This window comes from Nycticebus coucang, chromosome X (assembly GCF_027406575.1).
Source record: "Nycticebus coucang isolate mNycCou1 chromosome X, mNycCou1.pri, whole genome shotgun sequence".
NCBI lineage: Eukaryota > Metazoa > Chordata > Mammalia > Primates > Lorisidae > Nycticebus > Nycticebus coucang.
In genome coordinates, this window is record NC_069804.1 from 124,790,021 (window position 1) to 124,813,568 (window position 23,548).

Consider the following 23,548-nt stretch of genomic DNA (forward strand, 5'->3'; position numbering starts at 1 on the left):
TGTCAACTTCCATCTTCCCAGTTGATCATTTAAAAACCTTGGAATCATCCTTAAGTTGTCCCTTTCTCTCACATTTATATCTAACCCATTAACAAATCTTGTTGACTCTATTGTCAGAATGTATCCAGAATCTGATCATGTCTTTTTTTTTGTTTGTTTGTTTTTTGAGACAGAGTCTCACTCTGTCACCCCTGGTAGAGTGCTGTGGCTTCACAGCTCACAGCCACCTCCCACTTTTGGGCTTAAGCGATTTTCTTGCCTCAGCCTCCAGAGTAGCTGGGACTACAGGCGCCCATTGCAACGCTCAGCTTTTTTTTTTTTTTTTTTTTTTTTGTTGTTGCAGTTGTCATTGCTGTTTTAGCTGGCCGGGGCTGGGTTTGCACCCGCCACCCTCCATATATGGGGCCGGCACCCTACCCACTGAGCCACAAGCACCACCCTGATCATGTCTTAATACCTCCATTCCTATCCTTAGAGTCTTACCCATCTCTCACTTGAATTATTACAACAGCCTTCTAATAGTTCTCCTTTCTATCCTAGCTTTGCTGTTGTCTATATTCCACGAAGTATCAGATTGATATTTTAAAAGTATAAGTCATCATATCATTCACTTTCTGAATTCTCTACTGACTTATGTGTCATTCAGAATAAAAGCTAGTAACTCTGAAGGCCTTATAAACCCCTACATTATTTGGTTTTCTACTGCGTTCCTCTTTTGACTCTCTTGGCCTGTTAATTCCTCTCTGGCTATTCTGGCCTTCTTTTTGAATCTCAGCACACCAGACATTCCTCCTTTCCTCGTCAAGGCTTTGCCTCTGCCTGGAATGATTTCCCCCCTAGGTAACTATATGGCTTAATTTTATGCCTTTAGTTTTCTGCTCAAATGTCACTTCATTAGCAAAGTGTTCCCTTAACAACATATAGAAAAGCATTCCTCCCCAACTCCTTTGTCCCTATTTCCCATACCTTGCTTTATTTTTCTTCATAGAACTTAGACTTTCTGACATTCTGCATATATATGTCTATATATTTTTCTTTTTCAGAGGTAGTCTGTCTCTGTTTTGGTATGATCACAGCTCACTGTAACCTCAAATTCCTGGGCTTGAGCAATCCTCCTGCCTTAGCTTCTTGAGTAGCTGGTGCTATAGGCATGCACCACTATGTTTGGCTACTTAAAAAAAATTTTTTGTAGAAATGGGGTCTTGCTATGTTGCCCAGGCTAGTCTCAATCTCCTGGCCTCTTGCCTCGGATAACAGCCATGAACTAATGCACATAGTCTTTGTTTTGTTTTGTTTTTTGTCAGAATCTGAGCACACCCTAGGCTTACTACAACCGCAAATTTCATAAGACCAGGGACTTTATTTTGTATTCTATAGTATCCCTCCACTTACTACAATGCATGGCACATATAGTAGGTGCTTAATAAATATTTGTTGAGTGAATGAATTAGGAGAATAGTTTGAAATTATGAGTGGCAGGAACAGTGTTGTGTGCTGGGAGATACAAGAGTGATGAGAGACATGGTCCCAGTCCTCATGAAGTTGGTGATTGACGTGGTCCTAATATATTGCTGTTGTGTTTATATTTTTAAAAAGGGCTTTGAATATGCAAATCTACAACTAACAGGAATGATTACCTGTTGGTGGTATTAAACAGAATGTAGTCTTATAGTAGAGACGTGGAAAAATTCTGGCTACTTAGGTTTTAGGTGAATGGCCAATCTCCCTGAAATGCCTGGACAGCTTTGTGTCAAATTATCTCTATAGGGTACCGTCCAAGATTCCTAGCCGCTTCTAGCAATCAGCATGATACCTGGGACATGAAGAAAGTTGTAGTAAACTATTGAGAAATTGGTTGGCAAGATAGCAGGGTAGAGTTGAAAGAGCATGAGCCTTGAAGTCAGGCAGATTTGGGTCAGAGTCCCACATTTAGTACTTAGTATCTATGAGGCTTTGGATAAGTTTTAAAATCAGCACTGACTTGGTGTCCAACCTTTTGTCTTCTCTCGACGACACTGGAAGAAGAGTGGTCTTGAGCCACACATTAAATATACAAATACCAACAAAAGTTGATAAGCCAAAAAAAAAAAAAAAGTAAAAAGGAGGTTTGTGGATAATTTTCATGATGTCTACCACCACAGATAAACAAAAAAGTCCTCACATAATCTTCATGCAGACCATGGGCCACAGTTTGGACATCTCTGGCTGACACCTAAATGCTTAGAAAATGTTAGTTCTCTGATTATTTCTTTTTATTTGCCTTTTTCCTATAGAGAAGTCAATTAGCATAGTTGTTAACAGTTCAGTCTCTTAGAACTACACTGTCTTGGGTTTGGGTCCTGGATCTGTGTCTTGGGGGAAGTGCTTTAGCTTCATCTAAGTTGCACTTACCCCATCTGTAAGATATGAATAATAACAATACCCCATGGTTACTGTGAGGATGAAATGGGTTAATATATGTAAATTGCTTACAACAGCAATTAGCACATAGAAATCATCAAGTTATAAGTTGTTGAACTGTTATTACTATTATGAGTTTCCTTATTTTTCCTCTTATATCTTTTTTCAGCCCCCTTTTAATTCTCATCTCCTTTTTTGTTCAAAAAGGAAATAGGTTTGTGGGTATTTTTTCCTGATTTTAAGATGTATTATGTGGCCTTAAATTTTTTAATAATTACATTAAATATAAGAAGATAATTAAAATTCTTTGATATTTTCTTTTTGGCATGAGTGAGTACATGCCACCTTCATTCCTACCTATAGAAAAACTTACACTTTTTCTTAACAAAATTAAGATCATACTAAGTACATTATTAGTAATCTGCAGTCTTTGTTTACTATATTGTGATGATTTTTACATACCTACCAAATCTAAATATATGTTGTGATGAACTTTACATATTCCATGTGTTTGTCTTATTATATGCTTAAAGGCACGTTATTGGTGGCTTAAAATATGAATGCACATTTAAAGCTTTTAATATACTGTCTTTCCAGAAGTTTTTATCTGTTTGCATTCTCACAAGGAAAACATAGGTATCTTTACTTTTATGAACACTTTATGTTACCAGTTTATCTAATCTTTACCAATTTAAGAATAAATTATATCAGATTATTTCATTTTGCATTTCATGGATTAAACTAGTGATGTTGAACAATATTTTAAGTATTTATTGCTCATTTATATTGCTGCTTTTGTAACTTGCTTGTTTGTTTTTGCTTGTTTGTATCTCTTGTAGTCAGAAGTACTTTGTATGAATTGGATGCTTGAAATTTAGCTTTTTTGGCCGAGAAGATGGTCTAGCATGATAAAAATCTTATAGGAACTTGAAAAAAATATGTATTCTGCAGTTTTGGGTTAGATTATTGCAACTATTTTAAGTTGATTGATAAATGTTTAATCTTCAATACCTTACATTTTTTCTGTTTCCTTATTCTGTCTGTTAAGAGACAGTTATCAATCTCCAACATTAATTATGGATTTATCTTTTATCCTTGTAGTTCTATCATTTTTCCTTCAAATATTCTGAAGCTCTATTATTAGATACATAAATGATTAGTATTGCATTGTCATCTGGATGAATCTATACCTTTGTTATTATGAAATAACTTTTCTTTAAATTCCTAATAATATTCTTTGGTCTGAAGTAAACTTTTTTGATGTTGATACAGTCACTGCAGCTTTTGTTTAGTGTTAGTATGATACATCTTTTCCCATCTTTTTTTTTTTTTTTTCTTTGAGATAGAGTCTCACTATGTCGCCCTTGGTAGAGTGCTTTGGCGTCACAGCTCACAGCAACCTCAAACTCTTGGGCTCAAGCCATTCTGTTGCCTCAGCCTCCCATGTAGCTGGGACTACAGATGCCTGCCACAACACCCGGCTGTTTGTTCTTGTTGTTCTTGTTGCAGTTGTCATTGTTGTTTAGCTGGCCCAGGATGGGTTCAAACCCACCAGCCCCTGTGTATGTGGCTGGCACCCTAGCTGCTGAGCTACAGGCACTGAGCCTTTTCCCCCATCTTTTTATTTTTAACTTTTTTGTGTTCTTACAGAGAAAGTGCATGTCTTGTAGTTAGCATATGGCCATATCTTTCTTTCTAATATAATCTGACAATCTTCCATTTAATTTCCGTGTTAAAAATCATTTATATTTTGTAATTAATTAGATTTTGGATTTAAATCTACCACTTTGCTGTAATGTACATATGTTTTCTTTCTGTCCTATCTTTTTTAATCCATTTTTCTTCTTTTTCTGACATCTTTTGAATTATATATTGAAATTCCTGTTTACCTCTTTTGTGGGCTTATTAATTTTTTTTAAATAGTTTACTATTTTATTTTATTTTTATTTATTTATTTATTTATTTTTATTAAATCATAACTGTATACATTGATATGATCATGGGGCATCATACACTCGCTTCATAGACCATTTGACACATTTTTATCACAATGGTTAACATAGCCTTTCCGGCGTTATCTCAGTTACTGTGCCAAAACATTTACATTCTACACTTAAAGAAAGATGGAGACTTTACCTCTTTCATGTTTACATGGATGGAGCTGGAACATATTCTTCTTAGTAAAGTATCTCAAGAATGGAAGAAAAAGTACCCAATGTACTCAGCCCTACTATGAAACTCATTTGGGGCTCTCACATGAAAGCTATAACCCAGTTACAACCTAACAATAGGGGGAAGTGGGAAGGGGGGGTGGTGGGTAGAGGGAGGGGGATCGGTGGGATCACACCTGTGGTGCATCTTACAGGGGTATTTGTGAAATGTGGGCTTATTAATTACAATGTTTTGTTATGTTAGTGGTTGTGTTAGGGGTTAAAGTATAATATTTAGCTTATCACAATCTATTTTCAAGTACAATTATGCCATTTCATGTATTATATAAAAACCTTATAACAGTGTACTTACATTTCTTTCTTCCTTGCCTGTGGTATTTTCATTAATTCATTTTACTACTATATATGTTATATACACTTGTTCTTATTTTACTTTAAAGTTATTATTTTACTTTCAAGTTATTTCTTAAAGACATTTAAGTAATCAGGGTAATGACTTTTATGTGTTTACCCTCTTAGTTACCATCTCCAGTGCCCATTATTGTTTTGTGTAGATCCATATTTCCATGTATATTGTTTTTTCTTCTACTTAAAACAGAGATTTTAACATTACTTTTATTACTAGTCTAGTTTTGTTAAATGCTTTTAGCCTTTGTACGTCTCAAATCTTTAATTTTACCTTCATTTTTGAAGGCTATTTTTGCTCAGACAAAATTCTAGGTTGACACTTTAGTTTTCTTTCAGTATTTTTTTATTAAATCATAACTGTGTACATTGATGCATTTATGGGGTTCAGTGAACTGATTTCATATACAATGTGAAATGCTTACATTGAACTGATTAAAACATCCCTCACCTCGCTTACTTATTTGTTGTAGTAAGACAACTATATTCATTTCTCAATAGTTTTGAAGTGTACCATTGTATTGTGCACATTAGGTGAGGTGTCCCCAAATACCCTCCCCTCTCTCTCCTCTTCCATTCTATTCTGGACTATGGTTATGTTTTACCATTCATATGAATGTTTAAGTGATTATATATTGATTTCTTAGTAATATTGAGTACATTGGATACTTTTTTCCCCATTCTTGAGATACTTTACTAAAAAGAATAGGTTTCAGCTCCATCCAGATAAACAGAAAAGATGTGAAGTCTCCATCTTTTTTATGACTGCATAGTATTTCATGGTGTACACATATCACCGTTTGTTAATCCATTCATGGGTGAATGGGCACTTGGGCTGTTTCCACGTCTTGGCAATGATGAATTGAGCTGCAGTAAAAATCCTGGTGCAAATGTCTTTGTTGTGAAATGATTTTTGATCATCTGGGTATCTACCTAGTAGAGGAATTGCAGGTCTACTTTTAGTTCCTTGAGTGTTCTCCAAACTTCTTTCCAAAAAGGTCATGTTAGCTTGCCTTCCCACCAGCAGTGTAGAAGTGTTCCCTTCTCTCCGCATCCATGCCAACATCTGTAGTTTTGGGATTTCGTGATGTGGACTAATCATACTGTAATTAGATGATATCTCAAAGTGGTTTTAATTTGCATTTCTCTGATGATTAAAGATGATGAGCATTTTCTTATATTTTGTAGGCCATATGCCTATCTTCAAAAGAGAAGTTTCTGTTCATGTCTGTTGCTCACATAGAAATGGGTCATTTATTCCTTTCTCATTGATTAGTTTGAATTATCAGACCTTTGTTGGAAGCATACCCTGCAAAAATCTTCTCCCATTCTTAAGGTTGTCTGTTTGCTTTACTTACTCTGCTTTTGGCTGTGCAAAAGCTTTTTAGTTTTTAGATCAGATCCCAGTAATGTATTTTTAGTGTTGCTTCAATTGCCTAGGGAGTCCTCCTCATAAAATATTCTCCCAGGCGCATTTCTTCAAGTGTTTTCCCTACACTCTCTTCTAGTATTTTTATAGTTTCATGTCTTAACTTTAAATCTTTTATCCAGTGAGAATCAATTTTTGTTAATGGTGAAGGTGGGGTTCCAGTTTCAGTCTTGTACAGGTCACCAGCCAGTTCACACAGCACCATTTGTTAAATAGGGAGTCTTTCCCTGACTGAATGTTTTTGATAGGCTTGTCAAAGTTCAAATGAGTAAGTAGCTGGGTTCATGTCTTGGTTCTCTATTCTGTTCCATAAATCTACCTCTCTGTTTTTGTGCCAAACCATGCTGTTTGATCACTATAGATTTATAGTATAGCTTAAAGTCTGGTAACGTGATACCTACTGATTTGTTTTTATTTCTGAGTAATGTATTGGTTATTCGAGGTTTTTTTTCTGATTCCATGTAAAACAAAGCCTTATTTTTTCAAGCTCTTTAAAATATGACAGTGGTGCTTTAATAGGGATTGCATTAAATCTGTAGATTGCTTTGGGTAGTATGGACATTTTAACAATGTTGATTCTTCCCAGCCATGAGCGTGGTATGTTTTTCCATTTGTTAACATCTTTAGCTATTTATTTTCTCAGAGTTTCATAATTCTCTTTATAGAGATATTTCGTGTTCTTTGTTAGGTAAATTCCCAGATGTTTCATCTTCTTTGGCACTACTATAAAAGGAATAGAGTCCTTGACTGTATTTTCTGCTTGACTATTGTTGGCATGCATAAAAGCTACTGATTTGTGAATATTGATTTTGTATCCTAAGACACTCCTGTATTTCTTAATCACTTCTAAGAGTTTTGTAGTTGAGTCTTTGGGATTTTCCAGGTATAGGATCATAACTTCTGCAAAGAGTGAGAGTTTTTTCTCCTCTGACCCTATTTGGATACCCTTGATGTCCTCTTGCCTGATTGCGATGGCTAAGACTTCCATTGCTATGTTGAATAGTAGTGGAGACAGTGGGCATCCTTGCCTAGTTCCTGATCTGAATGGAAATGTTTTCAGTTTTACTCCATTCAATATGATTTGTTGTATATGGCTTCTATCAGTTTAAGAATGTCTTGTATATGCCTATTTTCTTAAGTGTTCTGATCATGAAAGGATGCTGTATATTATGAAAAGCTTTTTCTGCATTGATTGATAGAATCATATGGTTTTTGCTTTTATTTTATTTATGTAATGTATTATATAGGTTTGTGTATGTTGAACCAACCCTGTAATCTTGGAATAAAACCAACTTGATCGTGGTGTATAATTTTTTTGATATCTTGTTGGATTCTGTTTGCTAAGATCTTACTGAATATTTTTGCATCAATATTCATTAATGATATTGGTCTATAATTTTCTTTCTTTGTTGGATGCTTTCATGGTTTGGGGATCAGGGTGATATTTGCTTCATAGAATGTGTTGGGAAGTATTTCTTCTTTTTCTATGCTTTGGAAAATATTGTTTAATATAGGTACTAGTTCCTCTTTAAAGGGTTGATAGAATTCAGATGTGAAGCCATCTGGTCCCAGACTTTTCTTTTTTAGAGATTTCATATAGTTGATGCTATTTCAGTGATTGATATAGGTCTATTCAAAATTTCTAATTCTTTCTGGTTGAGTCTAGGAAGGTGGCATGCTTCCAGGTATTGGTCCATTTCCTTCAGATTTTCATGTTCTGAGGACAGAGTTTTTGTAGTAATCACTGAGAATTTTTTGAATTTCTGAGTTTTCTGTTGTTATTTCTCCTTTATTGTTTCTGATAGATGATATTAGAGATTTTACTTTTCTGTTTCTGGTTAGGTTGGCCACAGGTTTATCAATTTTATTAATCTTTTAAAAAAACAAATTTTTTTTTGTTGATCTTCTGAATGATTCTTTTGTTTTCAATTTCATTTAATTCTGCCCTAATTTTGGTTATTTCTTTTTTTCTGCTGGGTTTGGGGTTGGAATCTTCCTTTTCCAAATGCTTGAGATGACCCATTAAGTTGTTGGCTTCCTCTCTTTCTGTTCTCTTGAGGAAGGCTTGCAATGCTATAAATTTCCCTCTTAGGACTTCCCTTGCAGTATCCCATAGGTTCTGATAATTTGTGTCTTCATTGTCGTTTTGATCCAAAAATGTGGTATTTTCCTTATTAATCTCTTCTGTGACCCAGCTATCATTCAGCATAAGGTTATCTAGCTTCCAAGCCTTTGTATGAGTTTGAAGATTCTTATTGTTGTTGAGTTCAACTTTAATTCTGTGATAGTCCGAGAAGATACAATGAATAATTTCTATTCTTTTAAATTTGCTGAGGTTAGACTTGTGACCTAAGATATGATCAATTTTGGAGAATGATCCATGGGTCGATGAGAAGAATGTATATTCAGTTTTATTAGGATGAAATGTTCTGTAGATGTCTGTTAAGTCCATTTGTTCTAGGGTTAGGTTTAAATCTAATATTTGTTTAGTTTCTTCTTGGAGGATCTATCCAGTACTGTCAAAGGGGTGTTAAAATCTCCAACTATTTTAGTGCTGGAAGATATCAAGTTGTTCATATCCATTAGGGTTTGCTTTATAAATTGAGGAGCATTTTAGTAGGGTGTATACATGTTAATTGTCAAATTCTCTTCATGTTGGGTGTTTCCCTTGACAAATATGTGACCATCCTTATCTTTCTTTATCTTTGTTGATTTAAAACCAATTGTATCTGCAAATAAAATTGTAACCCCTGCTTTTTTTCTGGTTTCCATTTGCCTGTATTATAGATGTCCATCCTTTCACTCTGAGTCTATTTTTATCCTTTAAGGTAAGATGACCTATTTTTGTTTTTTTTACAGACAGAGTTTCATTTTGTTGACCTTGGTAGAGTGTTGTGGCATCACAGCTCACAGCAACCACCAACTCCTGGGCTTAGGCTATTCTCTTGCCTTAGGCTTCTGACTAGCTGGGACCACAGGTGCCTGCCACACGCCCAGCTATTTTTTGTTGCAGTTTGGCCGGGGCCGGGTTTGAACCCATCACCCTTGGTATTTGGGGCTGGTGCCCTACTCACTGAGCCACAGGCGCCTCCCCAAGATGAACTTGCATATAGCAGATGAGTTTATGTATCTCCCCAAGATGAACTTGCATATAGCAGATGAGTTTATGTATCCAGTCAGCCAACCTGTTCTTCTGTAGAGGACAATTTAAACCATTCACATTAATTGAGAGAATTGATAAACATGGTAGTGTTTTGGCTGTCATGTTGTTCAAATGTCTAGTGGACATTTTTAGTCCTTTCACTACTGTGGATGTTGGGTTTTGTTCAAAAAGTTCTGAGTGAGTTTACTTTGGAGGTAGAGCATTGCAATGGTCATGGCGGAAGATGGGTCTGAGAATATCCTGGAGAGCTGGTCTAGTTATGGCAAATTTCTTCAACATGTCAGTAAAGTATTTGATTTCTCTCATCACAAATGAAACTCAGTTTAGCTGGATACAGGATCCTGGGCTGAAAGTTGTTTTGTTTTAGGAGATTTAAGGTTGGTGACTATCCTCTTCTGTCTTAAAACGTTTTGGCTGAGAGATCTGCAGTCATTCTGATATTTCTCCCTTTGTAGGTGATGCTTGTCTTACGTCTGGCTGCTTGCAGAATTTTCTCCTTCATCTTAACGTTGGCAAAGTTAATCACAATGTGTCTAGCACAGTGGTTCTCAACCTTCCTAATGCCGTGACCCTTTAATACAGTTCCTCATTACTCTATCCTAAGAAGTCATGGTATTAGGTTGAAATCTCAGCCATGGACAGATACACACAGCTGCAGTGCCCTGCCCCCACCATTCAGTTCTTTTCCATTACAGAACTTCGAAGGTCAACCTCAGGGTGTCCCTAGGTGGACAGCCCCAGACATGGTTCCAATCAAATTGTCTTGGGAAGTATAAACCCTGTTCAGCAGAGAGGGATCCAGGGGTCTCCAATTGCAGATAGAAATCCTCAGTTTTGTCCTGCAACCCCGAGGGTATGGCATCCAGTCCCCTCTGTCAAGCCCCGAATTGCCAATCAGAGTCTCAACTAGGCATCAACACCCCTGTACCCAGGTCACAATCAAGGCCGGGAGTCTGGGACTGTGCCCACCAGTCTCAGTTCACACAGGGTATCTAGACCTCTGCTCGCCAACTCAGTTGGAGTCAGAGGAGCACCCCCCAACACGTGGCCTGACCCGTAGGTCTTAGTCCATACCCGGCAAGCCTCTGCTCACTGGCTCTATTGGAGTCAGAGGACCACCCCCCACCCCAAACCCCACTCTGCTCGCTGGCCTGGTTGGAGCCAGGGACCAGCCCCATCTGCGGAACTCAGTCCACACCGGGCAACTACTTGCCTGCTTGTGGACACTGTCAGAGCCAGGGGTTCTGCCCCTCCCGACAGACACAGCCCAAACCAAGGGTCAACACCACCACTGGCCAGGCAAAGTCAACTAGGGGACTGCTCCTACTTCCACTGAGTGACCCTTTCTTCCTGAGCCCTCTTCCTCCCTAGTCATGGATTCCGTCCTGACCACACTATGCCCAGAGCTCTCAGAAAAAGACCAACCATTCTGCACTCTGCATGGGGCAGAACTTCAGACTGCCATGCGAGGCAGGGAAGGGTGGACTGGGAGTTTGGAATTGTGGGGGAAAATATTTGTTCAGTTTTATGCCAGGCATGGTGGTGTCTCGGTTCACAAGTGGGACCTCCCTGGAGAAAGAGAACCGGTGTTTAGCAGCTCTCTCCAGTGCAGTAAAATAAGAGGACTTTTGCTCCCTGCTTGCTTGCAGAGAGCCTGAGGTGGGCCTGCCTCTTGGGGGAGAGGTCTCCAGTCCTATAGATCAGGCGTCCTCAAACTGCAGCCCGCAGGCCACATGAAGCAGTGTGAATTGTATTTGTTCCCATTTTGTTTTTTTACTTCAAAATAAGATATGTGCAGTGTGCAAAGGAATTTGTTCATTTTTTTTAATTTTTTATTATTTTTTATGTGAAAAAAATTTTATATTTTTATTTTTTTTTATTAAATCATAGCTGTGTACATTGATATGATCATGGGGCATCATTCACTAGCTTTACAGACCGTTTGCCAAGTTTCACATATACCCTTGTAAGATGCACCGCTGGTGGCATATTTTTTTTTTAAACTATAGTTCGTCCCTCGAACAGTCTGAGGGACAGTGAATTTGCCCCCTGTTTAAAAAGTTTGAGGATGCCTGCTCTAGATGATAGGCTTTGTACCTGTAATTTGTTTTCTTGAATGCTCTTCCTTGGAGTCACAGGTTGCTGAACTCCTTTCTTGTCTCAGCTACCCACCTTTGGCTTCATAGAGTCCAATTCTGTCCAGTTTTACTCTCTCGGATCAGGAGCCTCTGCCAAGGGTTGCTATTAGTCGGCCATGTTCCTGGAATTCCCTCTTTCAGTATTTTAAAGAGGTTTCTCCATCATCCTTTAGATTGCACTGTTTCTTATGAGAACACTCTTACATTTGTTTTACTGGGCCTAATGGTTCCTTTTTCCTCTGGGTGCTTTTTTTTTTTTGCAGTTTTTGGCAGGGGCTGGGTTTGAACCTGCCACCTCTGGCATATGGGGCCAGCACTGTACTCCTTTGAGCCACAGGTGCTGCCCAACTCTGGGTGCTTTTAACATTTTTTCTTTATCACTTGTTCTGAGAACTTTGTTGTGATGTATCTGGGTGGAATTTTCTTCATGTTTCTTTTGTTTGGAGTTAAACTAAAATTTTTATGAAATTGGAAATTTGGGAGCCCTTATTTCTTCAAATATCTTTTCTTTCATTTTACCTCATCTATTATGGAACTCCAATTGTACATACTTATAGGCCACTTGAAGTTTCCCACAGAACACTGATGTTCTAGTTATTGTTATTTAATATTTTTCTTTCTGTGTTTGGTTTTGGCTAGTTTTTCTGTTATGTCTTCATGTTTATTAATCATTTAAATGTCTAATGTGCAGTTAATCCCATCCAGTTCATTTTTAGTTTTAGATGTACTTTTTATCTCTTGCACTTTGATCATGTCTTTGGTTATTATTTTATGTTCTCTTTTATCTTCCTGAACATAGCTTGGTTAAATTTTTTATTGAATTCCAGACATTGTGAAGTTTACCTTCTTGGGTGTGGACATTGTAGTATTACTGTAAATATTTTTGACTTTTGTTGTAGGATACGGTTAAATTACTTGGAAACAACTTGATATTTGGGGGACTTGAGTTTTATCATTTGTTATGTGGGATCATTGCTGCATTTAGTCTAGGATTAAATTTGTCCTTCTAGTGAGAGAAGACTTTTCTTATTACTTTACCTGATGTCTCATGAATTATAAAATTTTCAGTCTGGCTGGAGGAAACTAGTCCTACTCTTAGTCCTCGGTGAATCTGGGAATTATTCCCTCTAATCTTTAGAGGTTTGATTTCATTCTTTTGCCTACAGTAGTTTCCTTTCATGCAAATTAGTACTCAAATGAAAATCTGAGGGACACCTCTGTAGATCTCTTAAGTTATTTCTATGTGCATTGCTTTTTTCTTTGTTACTGTGTCCTGTGAACTCTGTCTGCCTTTTTTTCCCTGGCTCCCAGCTCTGTCTCCTAAATTAAGGGAGTTGGATGGACTTTTTCTTGTTTTTTTATCTCTTACCTGTGGCTTGTAAACTCTCTCCATGCCACAGCCTGGCTCAGTCATGGGATTTGCCTTGTTTGTTACTCAATTCTAAAGGATAATGTTATTTTTTTGCCTGTCATACGGTGTTTCAGAAAAGCATAATTTTATATATTTTGTCCATTCTTCTAGTTTCTGCAGTCAGGATATAAATCTGGTCACTGTTATTCTATCTTGACCTGAAGCCAAGGCTAATATTTCCATTTTATGTTCTCATATTTGTCAGTGTTTAGTTTTTATCGTTTCTTCCATAGACTCTTTCTACCCCCAACATTTTAAAAATTACTGGCCATATTTTTCTGGTATTTTTGTGATTTCATCTTTATTTACATTTAAATATTTTAATCCATTAATCTTGATATTACATATGAGGTAAGGAATTTAGTATTTTCTTTCCCTCCCTCCCTCCTTCCTTTCAGTTTTTCTATATCACTCCCTCCCTGTCTTTCTTTCTCTGTATATTATGCAGATGGTCAATTAGTTGTTTCTGTATACTGTTTGCTACACAATCCATTATTTCCACAATGATTTTAAATGTCATTTTATCATAAGTTATTATACTTCTGGTTCTCTACTCCTCTTCCATTGGAAAAATCTGTGGGTTCTGGAGCTAGTACTATTTCTTTTTACTGTCATTTTATGTTCTCTGCAAATGTCATGGGGTAGACAGGGGTATTTGTGAAACTTGGTAAATGTAGAATGTAAATGTTTTGGCACAGTAACTGAGATAACACCGGAAAGGCTCTGTTAACCATTGTGATAAAAATGTATCAAATGGTCTATGAAGCGAGTGTATGATGCCCCATGATCATATCAATGTATACAGTTATGATTTAATAAAAAAAAAATACAAGAACTGGCCAGAATACACACACACACACACACACACACAAAAATCCCCATTATGATATAACTTTTCTTTCTTTCTTTTTTTTTACAGTTTTTGGCCAGGGCTGGGTTTGAACCCGTCACCTCCAGCATATTGGGTCGGCGCCCTATTCTTTTGAGCCACAGGCGCCACCCTATGATATAACTTTTCTTGATTATCTATCCTTGCAAATTAACTTTGAAACTCTTTTGCCAGGCTAGGCATGGTGGCTCAAGCCTATAATCCTAGCAAGCACTCTGGGAGGCCAAGGCAGATGGATATTTTGAGCTCAGGAATTGGAGACGAGCCTGAGCAAAAGTGAGACCCCTTCTCTACTGAAAATACTGGAGTGTTGTGGTAGGCGCCTATAGTCCCAGCTACTTTGTGGGCTGAGGGGGGAGGATATCTTGAACCTAGGAGTTTGGGGTTACTATGAGCTAGGCTGATGTCACAGCATTCTAGCGTGGGCAACAGAGTGGAGACTCTGTCTCCCCCCCCAAAAAAAAAAGAAACTCTTTTGTTAGATTTCTAAAACAAGTAAAAAAAAATAGTTCTTGGTTTATTTTTTATCATTACATTTCATTTTAGTTACTAATTAAGTTAAATAGGAAGTTATAATAGTCTTTCTTTCAAAGAACTTTTTTTTTTTTTTGAGACAAAGTCTCACTTTGTCACCCTCGGTAGAGTTCTGTGTCATCATAGCTCACAGCAACCTCAAACTCTTGGGCTGAAGTGATCTTCTTGCCTCAAGGCCTCCCAAGTAGCTGGGACTAAAGGCACCTACCACAATTCCCAGCTAGTTTTTCTATTTTTAGTAGTTGGTGTCTTGCTCTTGCTCAGTCTGGTTTCAAACTTTTGAGCTCTGAAATGTGCTCATCTTGGCTAGTGTCAAAGAACTTTTAAGTTACTTGAGCCCTTTATTAGACATTTGTAGTTTTTTAAAAATACTCCAAAATGTAGTTTCTTGTACATGTAGTTAAGTTTCTTGGTCAGTATTTTATACTGTTCTTTTTAGGAATAGGATTGTTTCTAATTTATTTTGCAACTCATTATAGTTGATATATGGAAGTTGTTTTTTTTTCCTCTTGGAAAAATCATGTGTTCTATAAAATTTTGAAAATTGGATTCTTTTTCTCTAATTTTATGTCCTTTTTTTACCTTATTTTACTCTTCCACAATAGTGTTAAGTAACAGCAGCTCCAGTGGGTATTTTGTTTATATATTTTTTCTAATGGAACTCTTTGTTCAAATTTGCTATCTAAAAACAGCACTGTACAGTTTTATCCTAACAAAAAAACTAGATGAAAAGAATATCCTCCGTAGCCCTTATTGTGTCAGAATTAAGGAGTTGAGGCCCATAATCAGTAATTCAATAGGCAAAAAAGAATTACTCCTTTATGTTCTCTGACATTTAGACAAAAATAAATTACTAATTGATTTATTTTTTTTAGTTTTTGGTATTTTTTTTAATATAATAAATATCCTGTCTGTCCTTTGACAGTGTATCTGTAGATATTATACTTCTTTTGGCTTCTACAAATTTCTTAGAGGAACGCATAGAGTTGACACAAAATAAAACCATTTTGATAATTTGCTTTAGAGCAACAGTTATTAGAAAATTAAATATGTTTTTATTGTATTGGTCCAAAGCATAGGCATGGGTAAATTCTTTTATATTTCTGCTTTTAAAAAAAGAGAATTTTATAGCATTCATGATATATATTTAAGGATTATTTTACAGTTTTTAACATATTCAGACATCTTTAATTTTTTAGTGTCTCTGCAGATGAAGTTAATTCACCATTGTCACCCCTCACATGGCAGGTAAGAACAAATTAAATGACTGTTGTATCTATTATTTCGGTCCCTTTTATTTAATTAAAAGACAATGTCTCATTACAGCCCTTAGAAAATCAGAAGGATCAAGTAGATGAACAGTGGCCAGAGTCTCAGCCTATAATCTGGCAGAGTGAAGAAAGAAGACGGAGCAAACAGATTAGAAAAGAATATTTCAAGGTACTTAATTAAATTTAAAAAATTTCCTTTGTAATTATTACTTCTGATTTTATCAGTTTTGTTTTATGTTAATAGAGTAGAATATAACTCACTTGTTAAATGTAGTAAATGTGTTATTTTATCTTGATTTTCTACATTTATGTAGTAATGTGAACCAATTATATTCATAAAATTTCAGTAATTCACAATAATTGAGTGAGTAGAGATTAGTATGAATCAGAGTTTACCAAATACCTTACAAGAAAGATGAATGTTTTCTACAGTGCTAGTTGTAGCAATATGTGGCATGTTTTGAAAACATTTTCCAGGAGAGTCTTTTACTATATTTGTTTCAATAAATATTTGACATGTATTTACAATTTGCATTTAACTATTTCAATGTAAATAAGTGCTATTTATGTGGTTCTAAAAATAGTTGAAAGCAGTTTTCCCATTTTATTTTATTTTTACTTTATTTATTTATTTATTTATTTTTATTGTTAAATCATAGCTGTGTACATTAGTGCAATCAAGGGGTACAATGTGCTGGTTTCATATACAATCTGAAATATTCTCATCAAACTGTTCAACATAGCCTTCATGGCATTTTCTTAGTTACTGTATGTAGGCATTTGTATTCTGCATTTAGTAAGTTTCTCTTGTACCCATTTTAAGATGCACCGTAGGTGTGGCCCCATCCATTACCCTCCCTTCACTATAACCTCCCCCCTCCCTTCCCCTTCCTTGGCCCTTTCCCCATAGTCTTGTGCTATAGTTGGGTTATAGCCTTCATGTGAAAGCTATAATTTAGCTTCATAGTAGAGCTGAGTACATTGGATACTTTTTCTTCCATTCCTGAGATACTTTGCTAAGAAGAATATGTTCCAGCTCCATCCATGTAAACATGAAAGAGGTAAAGTCTCCATCTTTCTTTAAGGCTGCATAATATTCCATGGTATACATGTACCACAATTTGCTAGTCCATTTGTGGGTCGATGGGCACTTAGGCTTCTTCCATGACTTTAGTAGATATCTTAACAGGTTTTTAAAATCTTATCTAAAATAGTAAATACTAAAGAGATTTGTTCTCTAAAATTTGGATTCAGTCAAAGGCTGTGCTCAAGGATCCACAAAGTCACAAGTTTCCTACCCTTGGCTCAGACCATCAAAATTCACCCAAATTTCTAGTTAACAGGTTGAATGAAAATTTGCTGGGTATATCTTTGTAAATATTGTATTATTATTATCTATTTATGGTTAAAGTCTGCTGTATTTGCAGTGAACAATTGTAATTTCTAATAATTATCAGTAGTACTCAGAATTCATTATTGGAATTTGTTTCAAATGAGTAGTGCAAGCAAGCGTCTGCTCCATGAATGGCAAATTTTGTTGCCTTTGTACCCTTCCAAAGCCTAATTATTATTAGATAATAATAATAATTCTATCTAAATACAGAGCACTAAGCTAAATTGTAGGTAGTTTCAAGTTTATATTGCTAATAAATAGAATTATGTTCATGTTTTCTTTGTTTAGTAGAAATAAGTCTCTGTGCACATTTATCTGTTTCTGTATGTGGGAGTATAATGTATATAAGTCGTAACATATGACCACAAACGTCTGTCTTAGCGTATCTACGATGAGTTTAAACATTGAAGAAATAATTTCTGAGTTCTTTTAGTGAGCTTTGCGTTACTTGATAAATGAGAGATAATGAAGAAATAAAAGGCATGAAGAAAAAGGGAAGGACATTCTAATCTAAGCAGAACCTTGGTCAGAAAGGGTAGAAAGTTTATTTATCTCAACCCTTTACACATCTGCACTTTTGTTTACATTCTTGCATTATTTAAAGTCCCCCCTCCTTCTTTTTAGTTTATGGGATCTTGAACTAAGGCACTGAATAATATTTGCTTATAGATAAAACTTAATGAATGGCTGGTGATGTCGGGATAATTTTAGTAGTATTTCTAAGTAATAAAAGAGATTTCATATTTATTTGATCTCCTTTATCCTACCATAGTAAAGCTATCCCAATTATAACTATTTCTCAAAACACTTGTCTAGCTGTTACTAAGTGCCAGGCACTGTTCTGAGTGCTTTACAAATATCAACTCATTTAAAGTTCATAAAAATCCTATGATGTAAGTACAATTAATACCATTTCTTTTTAAAGATAGGGTAACTAAGGCACAGAGAGGCTAAGTAGTATGCTTCAGATCCCTTAGCTAATAAGCAGCAGAGTTCAGATTTGAACCCTGTCTGTCTCCTGTGGATAGCCTTATTTCAAATTAAAAAAAAAAAAAAAACACTTTCAAATAAATACAGTTTTACTGTTTTTAAAAATATTTTACAGTAACTCAAGTGAACTTCTCAATAAAGTATTAATATTTGCCCCAATGAGCCTTTAACGTAGGTTTAATAGCATCATTTATTGATAAGTATTTTATTTTTATGGCTTAATAATTTCTGTAATATTGATCATGTTATGAAGTTGCTAAGAGATTAAGTGAAATAATATCTAAAGTGCTCATTACATAATCATCAATCAACAAATACTAATTTTTTTCCTTACCTGATAAAGTAGGTGCAAAGATAAGCTTCAATCAATAGGAAATGTTTTAAGGAGATGTGTAGTTTTCCTCAATTGTCAGCAGATGTCAGTGTTAGGATAGTCAAAAAAATTGAATGCCAACAGTTTCTTTCCTAAGATGGCAAGAAAACATAAAATTGAAATACTACTCCCTAAGTTAAATTAAAACTATTTTTCAGAATTGCAAGTATTTTCATAATTAAAACATCATCAGTTTCTATGAAATGTTTTTCTTTCAAAGACAAAAAGGAAATTTGTCTTACTTAATCACCTATCTACCAAGAATGAAAAAGGCTGTTTTTAGGATGTATTATTGAACTTAATCTGGACTTACAGCTCATTAAACAGCAACATACAATTTTCTACACAAGGCTTAAATCAGATTATCATTGAGCTTGTTTAGTGATGTCTCTTTTAGCTTCCTGTGTTACAAGATTGCAGAGCTTTTGTTCAACTTTTTCCTAACATATAAATGACTGACCCAGAAGATATCTTTTTTTTTTGTCCCATGGTAAATTATTCATGATACTGTTATTAAATATATTTATTAAAAGTGTGTGTGTGTGTGTGTGTGTGAAATCCAGGTTTTTATTTCTTAGCTGCCAAGGCTAATTTTGGATTGTATTAAGTATTTTTTCAGGTAAGCCCCTCAGACCGAAAGTAAAGAATGTTTCAACATGTTGGCCGGATTATGTGAGCAAGAAGATAAAGTGGGTCAGGTTAAGTCAGTAAGTAAATCATGGTAGGAGAGTTATATTAACTGTTTTAGTTTCCCAGACCACTATTGTATAGGTTAGTACTCTAATATATAAAATTTGGTGTCCTTTTAGCCAATATAAAATCACTACATTTTTCAAAATAAAGGTATTTCAGAGAGCACATTATTTTATGAAAATATTTAAAAAATTAATAAATAATATTTAAAATATTAATTAAATGTAATATTTTATTTAAATATTTAATGTAAATTTTAAAATATCATTTTAATAGACTACACAGCCAAGTGTGAAAATCTAACCTTTTGATGATAAATGATGTTTAGTGTAAATTAGTAGCATTAATTACTTGTAACAATGATAAAACATGAATTTATAATGTATTTGATGATTGATTTCTATACAACAGAATTAAAAGGCATTAGAGTAATTATACCAAGTTAGTTTTAAATATTATTTATTTAAATGCTGTATGTCTTCACAAATATCTCATTACTATTATAAAATTTTATAACTTCAAATTACATAGTGATTTCATGAATACAGTACAATATTTTTATTTAAAGGCTAACCCCAAAGAAAATATATTTACATATTTTCTTTTTTTATTTTTGGGCATTCATTGAGGGTATAAGAAACCAAGTTACACTGATTGCATTTGTTAGGTAAAGTCCCTCTTGTAATTGTGCCCTGCCCCCCAAAGGTGTGTCACACACCATAACCCCCCATCCCCCTCCCTCCTTCCCTCTCTGGCTCTTTCTTTCCACCACTTTCCTCCCTTCTTCCCTTTCTCTGTTCTCCCCTTCCCCCACCCCAACCATGTACTGTACTAGGTCATTAATTATCCTCATATCAGAATCAGTACATAGGATTCTTGCTTCTCTGTTCTTGTGATGCTTTACAAAGAATAATGCGTTCCACTTCCATCCAGATTAATACAAAGGATGTAACGTCTCCATCTTTTCTAATGGCTGGACATAGTATTCCATGGTATACATATACCACAGTTTGTTAATCCACTCCTGGGTTGATGGGCATTTAGGCTGTTTCCATATTTTAGTGATTGTAAATTGAGCCGTGATAAACAGTCTAGTACAAGTGTCCTTATGGAACAGGATTTTTCTCCTTTTGGGTAGATGCCCAGTAATGGGATTGCAGGATCAAATGGGAGGTCTAGCTTAAGTTCTTTGAGGGCTTTCCATACTCCCTTTGAAAAATGTAGTATTAGTTTGCAGTCCCACCAGCAGTGTAAAAGGGTCTCCTTCTCTCCACATCATGCCAACATCTGCAGTTTTGAAATTTTGTGATGTGGGCCATTCTCACTGGGGTTAGATGATATCTCAGGGTGGTTTTGATTTGCATTTCTCTAATAATTAGGGACGATGAGCACTTTTTCATATGTTGGTTAGGTTTTATTCATCTCTCTTGCCCATTGATATATGGGATTGTTGGCTTTTTTCATGTGGATTAATTTGAGTTCTCTGTAGATCCTAGTTATCAAGCTTTTGTCTTATTCAAAATATGCAATTAGGGCGGCGCCTGTGGCTCAGTTGGTAGGGCGCCGGCCCCATATACCGAGGGTGGTGGGTTCAAACCCAGCCCCGGCCAAACTGCAACAGAAAAATAGCCGGGCGTTGTGGTGGGCGCCTGTAGTCCCAGCTGCTCGGGAGGCTGAGGCAAGAGAATCGCTTAAGCCCAGGAGTTGGAGGTTGCTGTGAGCTGTGTGAGGCCACGGCACTCTATCGAGGGCCATAAAAGTGAGACTCTGTCTCTACAAAAAAAAAAAAAAAACAAAATATGCAATTATCCTTTCCCATTGTGTAGGTTGTCTATTTGCTTTGGTTGTTGTCTCCTTAGCTATACAGAAGCTTTTCAGTTTAATTAATTAAATTAATTAGTAGCATTAATTAAGTACCATTTAATTAAGTACTGTGGCATCACAGCTCACAGCAAATGCCATGGAAGTCTTCTTCAATAAAATCTTTCTCCAGGCCGATATTTTCAAGTGTTTTTCCTGCTTTCTTTGAAGATTTTTATTGTTTCATGCCTTAAATTAGGTCTTTTATCCATCTTGAATCAATTTTTGTGAGTGGAGAAAGGTGTGGGTCCAGTATCAGTCTTTTACATGTGGATATCCAGTTCTCCCAGCACCATATATTGAATAGGGATTCTCTTCCCCAGTATATGTTCTTGTTTGGTTTATCAAAGATTAGGTGGCTGTAAGATGTTGGTTTCATTTCCTGGTTTTCTATTTGATTCCAAATGTCTATGTCTCTATTTTGTATCAGTACCATGGTGTTTTGACCTTGCAATGGCCTTATAGTACAGCCTGAAGTCTGGTATGCTGATGCCCTCAGCTTTGTTTTTATCACTAAGAACTGCTTTAGCTATATGGGGTTTTTTCTGGTTCCATACAAAACAAAATTATTTTTTCCAAGTCTTGAAAGTATGATGTTGGTATTTTAATGGGGATGAAATTGAATCTGTAGATGGTTTTGGGACAAATGTTGATTCTTCCCAGCCATGAGCATGGTATGTTCTTCTATTTGTTAATATCCTCTGCTATTTCTTTTCTTAGGGTTTCATAATTTTCTTCATAGAGGTCCTTCACCTCTTTTGTTAGGTATATTCCTAGGTATTTCATTTTCTATGAAGCTATAGTGAAGGGATTTGTGACCTAATTTGTTCTGAGTTAGAGTTTGTGCACAAGTTACTGTCTGTCCTGTGAAATTAGTTTAAGCTTCAGAGATGAGTTGACATTTTTGTTTCTCGGGCTTGTGAACCAGGCCTTTAATATAGTATTTGAATTCAATTGTAATAAAACTTCAGTAATTCAGACTAATTGGGGACAGCTGAGTTGAATTTGTAACAAGCTGGACATATAGAATATTTTCAAATGTATGTACATATTAGGTTTTGGGTTTTAGGAGTTTAAATACATGCAGTAACACAAACTTAGTGTCTAAAGTTTTCATGTATAATAAATATTTTTACCCTGTTTCCCCGAAAATAAGACATCCTCTGAAAATAAGACCTACTTACAGGAAAGATAAGACGTCCCCTGAAAATAAGACCTAACGCATCTTTGGGAGCACACCTTAAAATAAGACACTGTCTTATTTTCAGGGAAAAAGGGTAATTAGAACTGTAGTTGAGTAACAATAATACATTTCCCATTATCTTCCTGAAAGTTTGGGCCAAAAACATGGGTGCACATTATGCACAGCTCATTTCAGTAATATGTTTTCCTACACATTGCAAGGATCATAGCTGACATCCCTATAACAAAATACATATTAACAAGAGAAAAGCAGGTCAGCACCTGTGGCTCAGAGGAGTAGGGCGCCGGCCCCATATGCCAGAGATGGTGGGTTCAAACCCAGCCCCGGCCAAAAACTGCAAAAAAAAAAAAAAGCATAACAAATTTAATCAAACTTTTGCTTGGGGAGTCTTCAGAAATGAAGGCCCAAAGACCTAGGGAAAACTGCATTATTATGCTCAGTCTGATGAAAAAAGTGGATAGTTTGGGGGCAACCTGACTGGACAAAAAGAGGGGTGACCTAATGGTATTAAAATGAGGGAAACTCAGCAAGGCTTGTTTAAATTCTTTCCTGTGTCTCTATGACATTCCTTCTCCTCTGTCCCCCCATGGGGCAGGAAACCTGTCATATGTGGATCTTCAAGGGAGACGAAAGAAGGTCAGAGAGTGACCTGTCTAGGATTTATGGCTTTATTTTGGGGAAGGGGAATTCTAGTTTCTGTGACCTGACTCTGGGGAGGTAGGAGTGGTAGAAGAAAGGAGAGAGTCAGAGAAGGTCAGAGAGGGACTTTTTTTTTTTTTATTTTAGAGACAGAGTCTCACTGTACCGCCAGAGAGGGACTTTTAAGGTACCATATTTTGGGATAATATTTTCTGAGCCCTGACACTACCATTATCTCTGATTGCCCTTTCAGTTGTTGCCTTATCTCTTTGCTCTCTTTTAGAGACAAACTTTCCATTTCTAGTTCTTCAGTTTCTGATCATTCCTTAATCCGCTAAAGTCTGGTTTTTGCCTCCATTTCACCAGTGAAATAGCCCATCAGTAGAATTTAACATGTACTTGCTACTCGTGGCAAAATCCCAGTGTAGCACTAACAGTGATGAAACTCCTTTCTTGAAACTCCTTTCTTGATTGTACATCATGTTTCTTCCATAATTCTTCTCTTTATCTTTTTGATGTTCTTAATCCAACTTTCCTTCACACTTTTTTTCTTCCTGTTCTTAGGGTGTCCTCCTCTTTTTATTA

General features: G+C 36.0%; 1 protein-coding gene across 4 annotated transcripts in view; it reads left to right on the forward strand.

The window, feature by feature from the left end:
* Positions 1–23,548, forward strand: part of LRCH2 (leucine rich repeats and calponin homology domain containing 2) — a 250,428-nt gene that overhangs the window by 105,375 nt on the left and 121,505 nt on the right. For all 4 annotated transcript variants that reach the window (XM_053580439.1, XM_053580441.1, XM_053580440.1 and 1 more), the window contains exons 13-14: positions 15,740–15,788; positions 15,867–15,980. In XM_053580439.1, coding sequence (XP_053436414.1) covers positions 15,740–15,788; positions 15,867–15,980 — 163 coding nt within the window. The remainder of the gene's footprint in view (positions 1–15,739; positions 15,789–15,866; positions 15,981–23,548) is intronic.